General features: G+C 49.4%; 1 protein-coding gene across 1 annotated transcript in view; it reads right to left on the bottom strand.

Annotated features, from left to right (window-relative positions):
• The window catches only part of LOC127567923 (retinoic acid receptor RXR-gamma-A-like), a 183,679-nt gene extending 178,397 nt beyond the window's left edge, over positions 1-5,282 (bottom strand). Inside the window, exon 1 of the mRNA XM_052011132.1 lies at positions 5,129-5,282. Coding sequence (XP_051867092.1) covers positions 5,129-5,219 — 91 coding nt within the window. The 5' untranslated portion in view covers positions 5,220-5,282. The remainder of the gene's footprint in view (positions 1-5,128) is intronic.
• Between the last annotated feature and the right edge of the window lie 7,963 nt (positions 5,283-13,245).

Genomic DNA, 13,245 nt, shown 5'->3' with positions numbered 1-13,245 from the left:
CCAGCTGCCAGAGGAAGTGGCTGAGGCAGGTACATTAGATTCATTTAAGAAGTATGTGGACAGGTATATGGATGACAAGAGTTTAGAGGGATAGGGTCCAAGTGCTGGGAAATGGGATTAGCTTGTATATACAGCTTGGTCGGCATGGACACGTATGGGCCGAAGGGCCTTTTTCTGTACTGTATACACTATATGCATTGATGTGCAGCAGGCAGTCAGGAAAGGAAATGGTTTGATGGCCTTCAATGTGAGAGGGGTGGAGTTTGGTGAAGCCACACCAGGGCTCAGTCTGGTAAACAGTCATTACACCCTCTCCCTTGCAAGAACATCCTTCGTCAGATACGGACACCAAAACTGCACACGATGCTTGAGGTGTGGTCTCACCAAGGCCCTGTACAAATGCAGTAACATCCCTAATCCTGTACCCAGTTACCCCCCCCCCCCCAGTATGAAGGCCAACATACCATTTGCCTTCTTGCTCAATGACTGGTGCACAAGGTCACCCAGATCTCACTGCACCTCCCCCTTTCCCAATTTCTCACCATTCAGATAATAACTTGCCTTCCTATTATTGCCACCACAGTGGATGACCTCGCACTTATCCCCATTACACTGCATCTGCCATGTATCTGCCCACTCCCTCGACCTGTCCAAATCACTCTGGAGCTTCTCTACATCCTCCTAACTGATTGCCCTCCCACTCAACTTTGTGTACTCTGCAAACTCATAGCCGTTACATTAAACTCCATCATCAAATTATTGATATACATAGAGAACAGCGGATGTCCCAGCACTGATCCCTGTGGGATCCCATTCGTCACTTCTGCCACTTGGAAAAAGACCCATTAATTCCTGCGCTTTGCTTCTTGTTGGCCAACCAGTTCTCTGTGTTAGTACCTCACCCACACGGTCTACTTCTGCACACTAACCTCTTACACGATTGACAGTTTTCTGAAAGTCAAAATATACCACATCACTGGTTTCTCCTCATTCATTCTGCTCGTTCCATCCTCAAAAAAGTCCGGCAGACTTATCAAGTATAGTTTCCCTCTCACGAATCCATGTAGACTTTGTCCCATCGTGTCACTCTTCCTCCAGTGCTCTGTTACTACATCTTCAATGATAGACTCCAGCATTTCCCCACCACTGGTGTCAGGCTGACAGGTCTATAGTTCCCTGTGTTCTCTCTCCCCCCACTTTTACTCTCAGTTTAAAACCATCCCCCACATCACCACTGCTTGGGGGATCGAGAGCACAGAACATCAAACACTACAGCACATTACAGGCCCTTTGGCCTGCAGTGTTGTGCTGACATGAGAGATGTCATTACCCGATCTCTCACCATCCAGCACCTTATAATGGGAGGATGAATTGCCTTATCACAGTTGCCCCTGAAATTGTCGTGTGTCTCCCCTAGTGGTGACCAGTTTTCGATCCACTGCCTGCAGACCCACTGTCAGTTCTACATTCAAACACTGCCTGGAGTGCAATCTCCCCAGTTCCCTGCAGTGGTACAGGGCTTTAACAGTGCGGTGCTCATCTGTTGCACTGACCTGATGTACTGCCACACACGTCGCTCTTTATAGACCATGTGGGATTTGGACTCTCTGACAGGAAGAGATGTACTGCTAGGAGAAGTTCATTAAAGTAATTCAATTGCACACAGTGGGCTCATTGGAGGATTATGTGGCTGAGAGCTTCATCTTTAGTTACAGAGCAATGGCACCAATCACTGGTAGGTCAGTGCTGGGCTCCACCTGCAGAACTGCCCGCCTCTTCTCTGAGTTGCTCATCTATTGATTGCAGTCAAGACATGGGCACAAAGTCCTAATTGTCCCAGTCGCCAGTTGTGGGCATGCTATGTTGGTGCCGGAAGTGTGGCGACACTTGCGGGCTGCCCCCAGAACACTCTACGCAAAAAGTGCATTTCACTGTGTGTTTCGATGTACATGTGACTAAGAAAGGTATCTTATCTTCCCTGCACATCCATAAGCATGTCAAATGCCTTCTTCACCACCCTGTCTACCAGTGTTGCCACTTTGAGGGAACTATGTAACTGTACCCCTAGGTCTCTCTGTTCTACTACACTCTCCAAGGCCCTGCCGGATATACAGCCAAATTTTTAAAATCCTTTTGTGATATTCTTGTTCCCTAGTTAGCAAAAATTTTTAGAGATGCCCTATCAGTAGGTAAACTACCACAATCTTTCTTTGAAGCAACTATTTCTTTAATTCTTAAAAAGGATAAAGATCCCACTGATTGTGCATCTTATAGACCTATTTCTTTATTAAATGTAGATTCAAAAATATTTTCCAAAATATTGGCCTTTAGATTGGAAAAGGTTCTTAAACGAATTATCTCTGAAGACCAAGACAGGATTTATCCAGAATCGTCATGTACTATCAATCTTAGTGCCATCCATCATGTGTGCTCCCTCCTCAGCTGGTAAACTTTTCCAAGTCGCGCGCCATCATGACTTTGAAATCTATCACTGGCCCTTCGTGGTTGTGGGGTATGAATCCTGGAACTCCCTCCCCAACAGCGTCCTGGGAGCACCTTCATCAGAATGACTGCAGCAGTTCATGAAGACAGCTCACCCCCACCTTCTCAAGGGCCAAAAACAGAAAGTGCTGGAAACACTTGGTGGATCAGGCAGCATCTGTGAAGAGAGGAACAGTAAATGTTTCAGGTCAAGGAGTCTGGTTCTGATGGAGGAACTTCCACCTGAAACATTAACTTTGTTTTTCTCTCCACAGATGCTGCCTGACCTGCTGAACAACATTTTCTGTTTTTATTTCAGATTTCCAGAAGCTGCAATTTTTTTTATTTTCTCCATCTTCAGGGCAACTAGGGATGGGCAATAAATGCTGGCATCCAACAAGTGGAAATATTAGAACAAACTAATTTTAATGTTACAGATCACAAATATTACAGCAGTGACTACATATTAAAAATGCTTTACTTGTTTTTTGAAGCACTTTGGGATACACAGATGTTGTGAAAGATGTTCAAAAAAAAAAATGGACCCTGAATTCCTGTTCCAGGGAGGGAAAGGGCAATACTTTAGGGCATTTTGAGGTCATGATCTACAAGTCTTCTTGGAAGTGTGGTCACTGTGAAAGTGTGGGGATGCATGCTGTCCATACTGAGCAGGGAGATAACGACCAAAGTATATGCATTCTCCAAGATAAACATTGGCGGCTTCTCCAGGTCTCCCTGGAGCCAGACTTGAACCCGTGGCCCGCAGTAACACACCAAGCCACAACTGGAACTCAATGGCACCTAAAGACAAGCACTGACAGGTCACTGCGAGGGGAAAGTGGGGAGTGAAGGGGTGCAAAACCTCACCACTGCCCCACAGGACGTGAGCAGTGTCTCCAACTCACGCTTCAACCTTTAGGACCCAGCCAAACCATAGATCCCTGCCCCAGGTGGATGAGTGTGAGGGTAGGGCAGACTACATAGACCCGGCTATTACAGTCATGGAGAGATACAGCACGGAAGCAGGCCCTTTGGCCCACTGAGTCCGTGCCAACCATCAGCCACCCATTTACACCAATCCCATTTTATTCTCCTCACATTCCCATCCTCCCAGATTCAACCCCTCACACACCCACTGGGGGCAATTTACAGTGGCCAGTTAACCTACTGACCTGCATGTCTATGGGATGTGGGAGGAAACCAGAGCACCCAGCGTGGGGGAACCCACCCAGTCACAGGGAGAATGTGCGATTTCCATACAGACAGCACCCAAGGTTAGGATCAAACCTAGGTCACCGTGAGGCAGCAGCTCTACCCACTATGCCACCACTCTGTTCCCTTGATTATTAGATTACTGGATGATTTAATCGAGGTGTTTAAAATGACGTCTGTGTTTGATGAGTGGGTGAGGAAAGACTGCCTCCTCTGCTGGCGACAGAGAACGAGTCTGCCCTCCAGTCTGAGGTTGCTAACAGAGGCACCCCTCCCACCCACCCACCCACCCACCCACACACACAGAGGAAGGGTAGCCGCTGATCTGATCCCTCTGGCTGGGGCTGACGGACACTTTAAAGCTGAGACTGGTGGCTTTCTGCAGGTCAAGGGTTGGAGGTTACACAACTGGGATGGCAGGGCAGCAAAGGGCTGAACCACCCCCTGTTCCTGCCCACCAAGAAGACCAGGGTGGTCATCCCCCGCTCTGTGTAAGCCTCCTGCTGACACACTGCAGGCAACCTCACAGCCGAAACAAGGTCAGCCCCAGAGCTCTGCCGGTTCAAAGCTCTCCCTCCTCCCTCACGCTCTCTGCCTCCTTCCCCCCTCTCCACTCTGTCCTCCCACCCTCCCTCCAACACGACCTCCATCCAATCCCTCTCCACCTTTGCCGGAGAGCAGACGCCAGGTTATTTCTGTTACCCAGCCTGGCTGGTAGCGGTTTCTATAAATAAATAGAGGCTCCAATGTCCGACTGTGGGGGATGGAGTGCTGCTCTTGGCTAACTCACTCGGACTGGCACCAAACTGCTGACCAGACAGGCTGCTGGGGCCGGCGCTCCACCTCCAGCCGGAACGGTGGCCACACCGTGGGGAAGAACGCGGAACTTCCCGGGCGCGCTCAACCCTTCGGCCGCGGCGAGGGAGCGGCGTTAATCACATGAACCTTACCTCAGCAGCCCCACACACAAGCTACCCCCCCCCCCCCCGCGACTCGACAGCCTGAGGGAAATCGGGAGAGGTTGCAAACCAAAAAAATGGGGGGTGGGGAGGACGTGGGGGGCAGGAGGTGGGGGTGAGGGGGAGAGGAGGTGAGGGGTGGGGGAGTAGGGGGGTGGGGAGGGGAGCAGTGGGGAGGGCGGTGGAGAGTGGGAGAGGGTGGTAGGGTAGGAAGGAGGGGTGAGGGGAAAGAGGTGAGGGGAGGGGAAGCCGGCAGGGAGTTCAGGTGTCAGCTGCGATCTGGCAGCTTGCCACGCCTGTGTGCGTCCCCCTCTCAGCTCTGTGCTGGCGGGGAGAGAGAGAGAGAGACTGTGCACACACATTCCCCACATACCACAGCAAGCCCAACCAGAAATGCAGACACCGGGAGGAGGGCTTGCTTCCTCCTCCCCCTCCCCCTTTTTAAAACAGATAAAAGATAAGCAAGGCAGACTCACTGAGGTGGAGGTAGGTCCCGGTGTCCATGGCGCAGGAGCAAAAACCCCTTTCGCCCGCAGCTGCACCCCGAAACGGGGTGGGAAGGAGCATTTGCTGACGGCCGCTGGAGCAGGGCCTGACTACAGCTGGCCAGCGTCTCTCTCCCAACCACTGGCTCACTGTACTCTGAGCCTCTTCAATCAGAAGGGGCCCTGAGAGGGGGAGGGGGGAAGAGAGAGAGAGAACGTGTGTGTGGAGAGAGAGGTTGGCCGTTGCAATCGTCAGCACCCCTTTCTTCCTTCTCTCCGACTTTTATGAATCAACCTGCCGAGATATTTGTGAGCAAACAGTGGATTAAAAGATTTCGCCTCAGTGCCTGGGGAATGGAGGCAGGGGACCTTTTAACATCGAACTGTACAGCACAGGAACAGGCCTTTCAGCCCATTATGTCTGCGCCGAACACGGGGTCGATTTAAATTATGTCTCTTTTGCTTGTACGTGATCCATGTCCCTCCATTTCCTGCATATTCGGGTGTCTATCTAACAGCCCCTTAAACGCCTCTATCGTATCTGCTTCCACCACTCCCCCAGCAGCTCCTCCTAGGCACACATCATTCTCTTGTGTAAAAAAAACCTTGCCCCACACATCTCCTTTAAACTTTTCCCCAGTACCTTAAACCTATCCCCTCTGGTATTCAACCAGGGGGAAAAAGATTCTGACGTTTTACCCTATCTATGCCTCTCATCATTTTATAGACTTCTATCAGGTCTCACCTCAGCCTCCAACATTCCGGAGAAAACAACCTGAGTTTGTCCAGCCTCTCCCTGTGGCACATGCCCTCTAATCCAGGTAGCATCCTGGTAAACCTCTTCTGCACCCTCTCCAAAGCCGCTACGCCCTTCCTGTGATGGGGGCGACCAGAATCCAATCTGTGCTTTGGTTTTATTATAGGGATTAGGGGACGGGAGTTGGGAGTAGGCCATTCAGACCCTATGAACTTTCCTGTCCTGTTCCCAGGGAAATGCTCTTCCTGTGTCCTGGAATAGGTTGATTGTTTATGGGCCCTGTCCGTGTCACTGTCCCCCTTCTGATGTTTCTAATCCCTGTGTCACAGGTGGAGACATGGTTCTGTGTGGAGTCACCTTGCCTTGGGTGCTGCCTGCTGGTGCTGTGGGCACAGGTCCAAGGCGAGCAGGGCAGTGTGCCCACGTTGATCACTGCTTGCTCTGTCAACAGGTTAAACCTGCACGGTAGTGTAGCGGTTAGCGTAACGCTATTACAGTGCTAGCGACCCGGGTTCAATTCTGGCCGCTGTCTGTAAGGAGTTTGTATGTTCTCCCTGTGTCTGCGTGGGTTTCCTCCGGGTGCTCCACTTTCCTCCCACTTTCCAAAGATTAGGTTAGGGGGTTGTGGGCACGCTGTGTTCGCGCCGGAAGTGTGGCGACACTTGTGGGCTGCCCCCAGAACGCTCTACACAAAAGATGCATTTCACTGTGTGTTTCAACGTACATGTGACTAATAAAGATATCTTAAACCGGACCCTTCCCTCCCACCACTGAGACCCTTCCTGGTGCACGAGTGTCGTTGGACATCTGGCACCCTCCCTGCCCGACAGCTGCACTTGACTGGACAATTCGACCCCCATTCCCCCACCATCACTGGTACACAGAGACCCACAGTAGTGCTCATATTTCAGCCGTTAATTGACTTGTACAGTCACAGAGTCATACAGCACCTTCTCCGTGGATTGTCACTTTGTCGTGGTGGAGAAGCTTGTGTGGTCCTGAGATCCCGAGAGCGATATCGTCTGGAGCTATGCTCCTGGTAGGGTCACCCATGGTGGTAAGGTCGATGGTGAGGTCCCTGACAAAGAACAATCCAACCAAGACCTCAACGGTGGAACAGGCGGACGAAGTTACTTCGAACTCAACGGCTGTGAAGGCGGATGAAGGCAGCAACAAATCCATCAGCTCTAATCGTCGTGGTTTCCATGCCATTGGAATCAGTTGGTTGATCTGTGAAGTATCGTGTGCTTTTTGTAGTAAAACATCAAGTACACATTAAACAAATACACGCACAGGCGTCTTCGCTCTGTGGGCTACTTCAACAGAACGAAGACCATCATTCTCGACCTCGAGGGATAGCCACGACATACAACACGGAAGCAGGTCCTTCAGCCCAACTCGTCCATGCCGACCATGGTGCCCACCAAACTAGTCCCATTTGCCCATGTTTGGCCCAGATTGCTCTAAACCCCTCCTTTCCATGTACTTATCCAAATGTCTTTTAAATGTTGTTATTGTACCTGCCTCAACCACTTCCTCTGGCAGCTTGTTCCATATACATACCACCCTCTGCATGAAGAAGTTGCCCCTCAGATCCCTTTTAAACTTTTCCCCCTCACCTTAAACTTATGCCCTCTAGTTTTTTAGTTTCCTTGCCCTGGGGAAAAAGATTGTGTGCATTCACCCTAACTATACCCCTCATGATTTTATACACCTCTATAAAGTCACCCCTCAATCTCCTACATTCCAAGGAATAAAATCCCAATTTGCCCAACCTCTTCCTATAACTCAGGCCCTTGAGTCCTGGCAGCACCCTCGTAAATCTTCTCTGCACTCTTTCCAGTTTAATGATGCCTTTCCTATAGCGGGGTGACCAACTCATGGGCCAGGTACTTACGCCAATGGCAGGCTTCAATATGCTTCCCATTGTACCCTACCATGATTCTCCTGGGGCATCAAGTTAAGAGCAGAAGCAGGAGTAGGCCTTTCAGCCCATCAAGCCTGATCTCCATTCAATAAGGTCATGGCTTTACTGCACTGATCCCATATCCCTTGATTCCCTTAATATCTCATAATCTAATGAGTTCTGAATTGAATTCACTGCCTCCACAGCCCTCTTGTGAAGACTCACCACCCTCTGAGTGAAAACGTTTCACAAAGGGTCTCCAACTTTAAACATTTACCCTGATGCTCTCTGCACAGATGCTGCCTGGCTTGCTGAGTGTTTCCAGCATTTCCTGTTTTAAATTTATTTTCCTGATCTCTCCTGAATGGCTGACCACTTATTCTGAGTGTTACCAGCGGCTGTAGACTCCCCAGCTAGGAAAACATCAACTTCTCATCCATCCTTTCAAGCCCTGTAAGAATTTTATATATTTCTTTTAAACTCCATTGAGCCTTGGCCCAGTTGGCTTAATTACTCCTCATAACCAATCTGGTGAACCTTTGCTGCACTCCTTCTAACACACTCCCTTTTAGCTTGAATTACATTACAGTCACCACGCTTCAAAAGTAGTTTACTGGCTGTAAAGTGGCATGTCTCCAGCACTATATAAATGCAGGCTCTTTGCCTTGTGGTTGTGACACTCCCTCAAATTTCCAGAGAGCTGCTGCCTCACAGCTCTAGCTGTCAGGTTTGATCCTGACCTTGGGTGCTGTCTGTGTGGAGTTTGCACAGCCTCCCAGTGACTATGTGGATTTCCTCTGGGTGCCCCGGTTTCTTCCCACATCCTAAGACATGCAGGTTGGTAAGCTAATCGTCCAATGTCTGTGGTCTTGAGTGTGTAGGTGAGTGGGAGAATCTGGGAGGAGCTGATGGGAATGTGGGGAGAATAAAAAAATTGGGATTAGTGTAAATGGGTGCATCATGGTCAGCATGGACTTGATGGGCTGAAGAGCCTGTTATCTCTATGACCCTGATGTCAGTCAGCTAGTGTCAATTGCTCATGAGATGATGCCTTTCGGAATCAGAGGTAGCATCATAAGTCTCTGGACCCTGAGTTACAGACAAAGCAATGAACTTGCATTTATATAACACCATTCAAAACTACAACAGGGTCTGAAGGATTTTACAGACAATGAACTACTTCTGAAATGTGGCAATTGTTGTAGTAAGAGATAACTTGAGGTGAAAGACTCTAATGAATGTGCCTGCAAAAAGGTGTCACATGATTGGCAAAAGGACTAATGACATAGGCCAGGGCAAGTGGAGCAGGAGCCAATGAGTGGAAGGGAGAGCCCACTGGCTGGGCCAGGAAGCAGAGGATAGGGATAAAGGCTGGCCAGTGAAGGTGCGAAGTGGGGTAGTACATTTTGTGATCGTCAATTGGGTTTTGGAACTAAGGCGCAATATTTAAACTTGTGGACAACACCATGGAGCAAAGACAGGATTTTACTAAATTCACAAAGGGCAGATAATTGGTTAACTAATTTCAAAACTCAGATTTATTACATTGTTAAATATTCATAGAGTGGACAGAGAGAATCTTCGTGTTTTTGAGGAAGTTAAGAACACAGGACACAAGGATGAGTGGTTGGGATGGGGATGGTGTTTAGATCCACAAAGAGTGGTCCAGGATGGGGGTGGAGTGCACCTGTGGTCCTGGTGGACTTGCTGCTGTGTGAGTGAGGCACCAGTGCAGGGAACCTGCAGGATGCATGTGCCATGTGATCTTAAAGCAAGCAGCACTTGCTGAGCATCACTGGTACAAAGCTGTATTGTGCAAATGTGCAGGAGCAATGTTGGTTGTTGGTTCACCCACTCTCTGGTGTCCTGCTTCCTTCCTTTAATTTCCCATCATTCCTGATCGCCCCCACTCCATTCCACCCATCTCTGATCTCATCCATACCCCCTGCCCAATCTCCACACCCTTCCCAACTCACATTCTCCTGTTTCCCCGCTCCTTCCAATGGGGAGAGCAGGCATGGGCTAGGTTTGTTCTGCAGATAAATCTACAACAGATCCTCTCCTTCAGGATTGCTGCCTTCCCGGTATCCCTGATAAGGCCATCTGAGTGTTGGGGAAGCACAAGGGTTGTGTGAGGGAGAAGGGAAGGAAGGGTTACACTGATGGTGATAGCAGAGAGGGGCATAATTACTGGTATGGAGTCAGTGCGCTGAATGGCTCTCTGTGGCATGCATGCTACGTACTGCACACCTCTCTCACCAGATAACCTCCTGCCATACTACTGTTAACCTCCTCTCACTGTGTTAACCTCCTCCCTCACATTAACCTCTCCCTGTCATCTCACGTAATCTCTTCTCTCATCGCTATTAACCACCACCCACCACTGCTGAACTCGTCCCACACCAGTTAACCACCTTCACCAGCTAACCACCCTGTTCCATTGGACTGAGATTTTAAGCTCCACAATCGGTTTAAGTCATCCCATTCTCCAGGAAACCCGGCTGGAGGGGTGGCGTGGCTGGTGATCAGGTAGGCATTGTGCCAGTCCCTGTACAGTAATGGATCACGTTACTGATTACTGTGAGGGATCGTGGAACTGATTACAGAGGGGGATTGCATTACTGGTTACAGTGAGCGATCACGGTGCTGATTACAGTGACAGATCGTGTTACTGATTACAGTGAGGGATTGTGTTACTGATCACAATAGGGGTTCATGCTACTGATTACAGTGATGATCCACTACTGATTGCAGTGAGGGATTGTGGTACTGATTACAGTGAGGGATTGTGTTACTGATTGCAGTGAGGGATTGTGGTACTGATTGCAGTGAGGGATCACGGTACTGATTACAATGAGGGATCACAGTACTGATTGCAGTGAGGGATCGTGGTACTGATTACAGTGAGGGATCATATTACTGGTTACAGTGACAGACCGCAGTACTGATTACAGTGATTTATCTTGCAGGCATTTGTGAGTTGAATGGGGTGGGTTCAGTAGATGGCAAGAATGGTGGACATAGTTGCTCTCTTGGGAATGGAGTGTTCCTTTAAGGACACCGCCATAGAGTGGTGCAAATAGAAAACATTGAGGGTTCTACTGAAGATCCCTTTAACTGGGGAACAGCATGGGTCACAGTTAATTCTGGGTACATATCATACTTTCCTCTAAGCATTAAAATCTTCAGCGACTGCAGCCCAGCCAACAAAAATGTGATACCTTAAGATCTTTAAAAGGGCAGGACTCTGAGTCCAGGTGTTTTTAGTGCACAGTTTGGACAATCCTCTAGAAAAGCTGACATAACTTCTCTTGAAACCTGTCCTGCCAACTAATCATGGAGATAAGAAGGACTGCAGATGCTGGAAATCTAGAGCAACATGCAAAAAAATGCTGGAGGAACTCAGCAGGTCAGGCAGCATCTATGGAGGGAAACCGAATGGTTGAAAGGAAGTAGTCGTTCTTGAACCTGGTGGTGTGGATATATTCCAGTATATTCTTGGTATATTCCGGTGAGTGACTCACCTGATGACACCCCAAGGGCTTTCACTATCAACACAGGACATGTCAGGAGTTTGATGGAACACTCTCCATTCGCCTGGGTGAGTGCAGTTTCAACAACTCTTAGGAGCCTCAACACTATCTGGGACAAAGCAGGCTGCTTGTCACCCCTCTGTCACCCTCATCACTTACCCTCTCCATGGTGGTTGCAGTGTGCTCCATCTACAAAATGCACTGCAGTTACTCAGCCTGACTACCTGCCAAACCCAAAAAGGACAAGGGCAGGAGCCGTCGGGAGCACCACCACCTGCAGGTTCTCCTCCATTGCAACCTATCCTGACTTGGAAATATGTCACTGATTCTTCATTGTTACTGGATTTAGATCCTAGAACTCCCTCCCCAAGAGCACTGTGGGAGCACCTTCACCGGAAGGACTGTAGTGGTTCAAGGAGGAGGCTCCCCACCACCTTCACGAGGGCTACTGGGGATGGGCAATAAGTGCTGGCAATGAGGGCGTAAAGTCAAAGTCGAATTTATTGGCATGTGCACAAGTACATGTATTCACAGGTGCAATGAAAAGCTTACTTGTGGCAGCATCACAGGCACATACCATTAGAGACATAATGTTCTTAAGAAAATCATAAATTAGACATCAATTATACAAGAAAGACACCAGATATGCAAAAATGGATGAATGTATAAAGATTGCCTGCAATCCAGTTAAAGGTCACGTTCAGCCATTGGTGTTAGCCAGGGTTCTGAGATCTGCTCTGACATTGTGTAAAGGTGTCCCAATCTTACCTGGGTGGTTGCCACAGCATCCAAGATCTACCTTTTTCCAGGCAGCCCCTACTTACAACCCCAGCCCCTTCTGCCTGAACCCACCGTACCCTGACATTCCCCCGGTTATGCTGCTGTCAGTGATGCTGACCATGAAAAGGATCTCGGTGAAATACCTGTCACTCTCCCTGGCTGAGTCTGTACACTGCTCTTCCTGATCCTGCAGATCCACTGCCTCGGCAATGCCCTGGAATGATGCCCAGTTCAAGGGCAATTCGGAATGGACAACAAATAGGTGCAGGGGGTACAGGGCTTCACAGTGATGTCCCGCTATCCTATCACACCCCACTTCCCCCACACTTGGTTTGCTCCTCACCAAACCCATCCCCAATCCCCTCCCTAATGCAGACCCTCCCCAACGATAGCAGATCATTGAGGGAAGGCCTTTGTTGTAAGGCCTGTGCTACTATACATGAATGCAAGGGTCCTGAGCACAATAGAGTTTTGCAGCCATTGGCGGCTTGCACTAAAATTCGGCTTGTCCATGCCTACACATCCCCCCCCTCAACCCCACCAACGCCACAGTACAGGCTTGTCCTCATTACTGCTTCTCGGCCACTGTATGGTCACCATCTCATGGTTGGTACTGGGATCTTGCTGTGTGCTCCCCACAGTACAATGCCTATTTCTGAACGGGAGTATTTGAAGTGCGCGGGACACCCTGACGTCAGGAAAGGAGAAATGTGATTGGAAGCCGATTTCGGCAAACATCTTTGGATCTACTCATGATCCCTGCCTCTTGTCACCCCCCACCCTCCCATTGGCTGTGGCAGCTGGGTGGAATGCACAATACTAATTTTGCTACCTGGTATCAACCCCGGGCTGCATCAACAACCCACCCTATGAATGGCTTATAAGCCTGGTGTTGCGGTTGTTTCCTTCCTGAGCTCTCGGGGTCTCAGCTGTTCAGCTGTTTATCCCCGAGTGGTTGTACTTCAGGAGCTTCCCTCAAGCCGCCCCCACATCCCCGTTAATCTTTCTGCAGGGTAAGATGCTGGTGAGGGCTGGGGAGTCATCAGTGTTAGAGACTACGGGATGTGTCGTCTCAGTTTCCCGCTCCAGTTAGCCTGAAGGAAGCTTGTTTCGTCTTTGCAGAGAGAGGGTG

This window comes from Pristis pectinata, chromosome 3 (genome assembly GCF_009764475.1).
Source record: "Pristis pectinata isolate sPriPec2 chromosome 3, sPriPec2.1.pri, whole genome shotgun sequence".
Classification (NCBI taxonomy): Eukaryota; Metazoa; Chordata; class Chondrichthyes; order Rhinopristiformes; family Pristidae; genus Pristis; species Pristis pectinata.
This window is presented reverse-complemented; position numbering and strand designations above follow the sequence as displayed.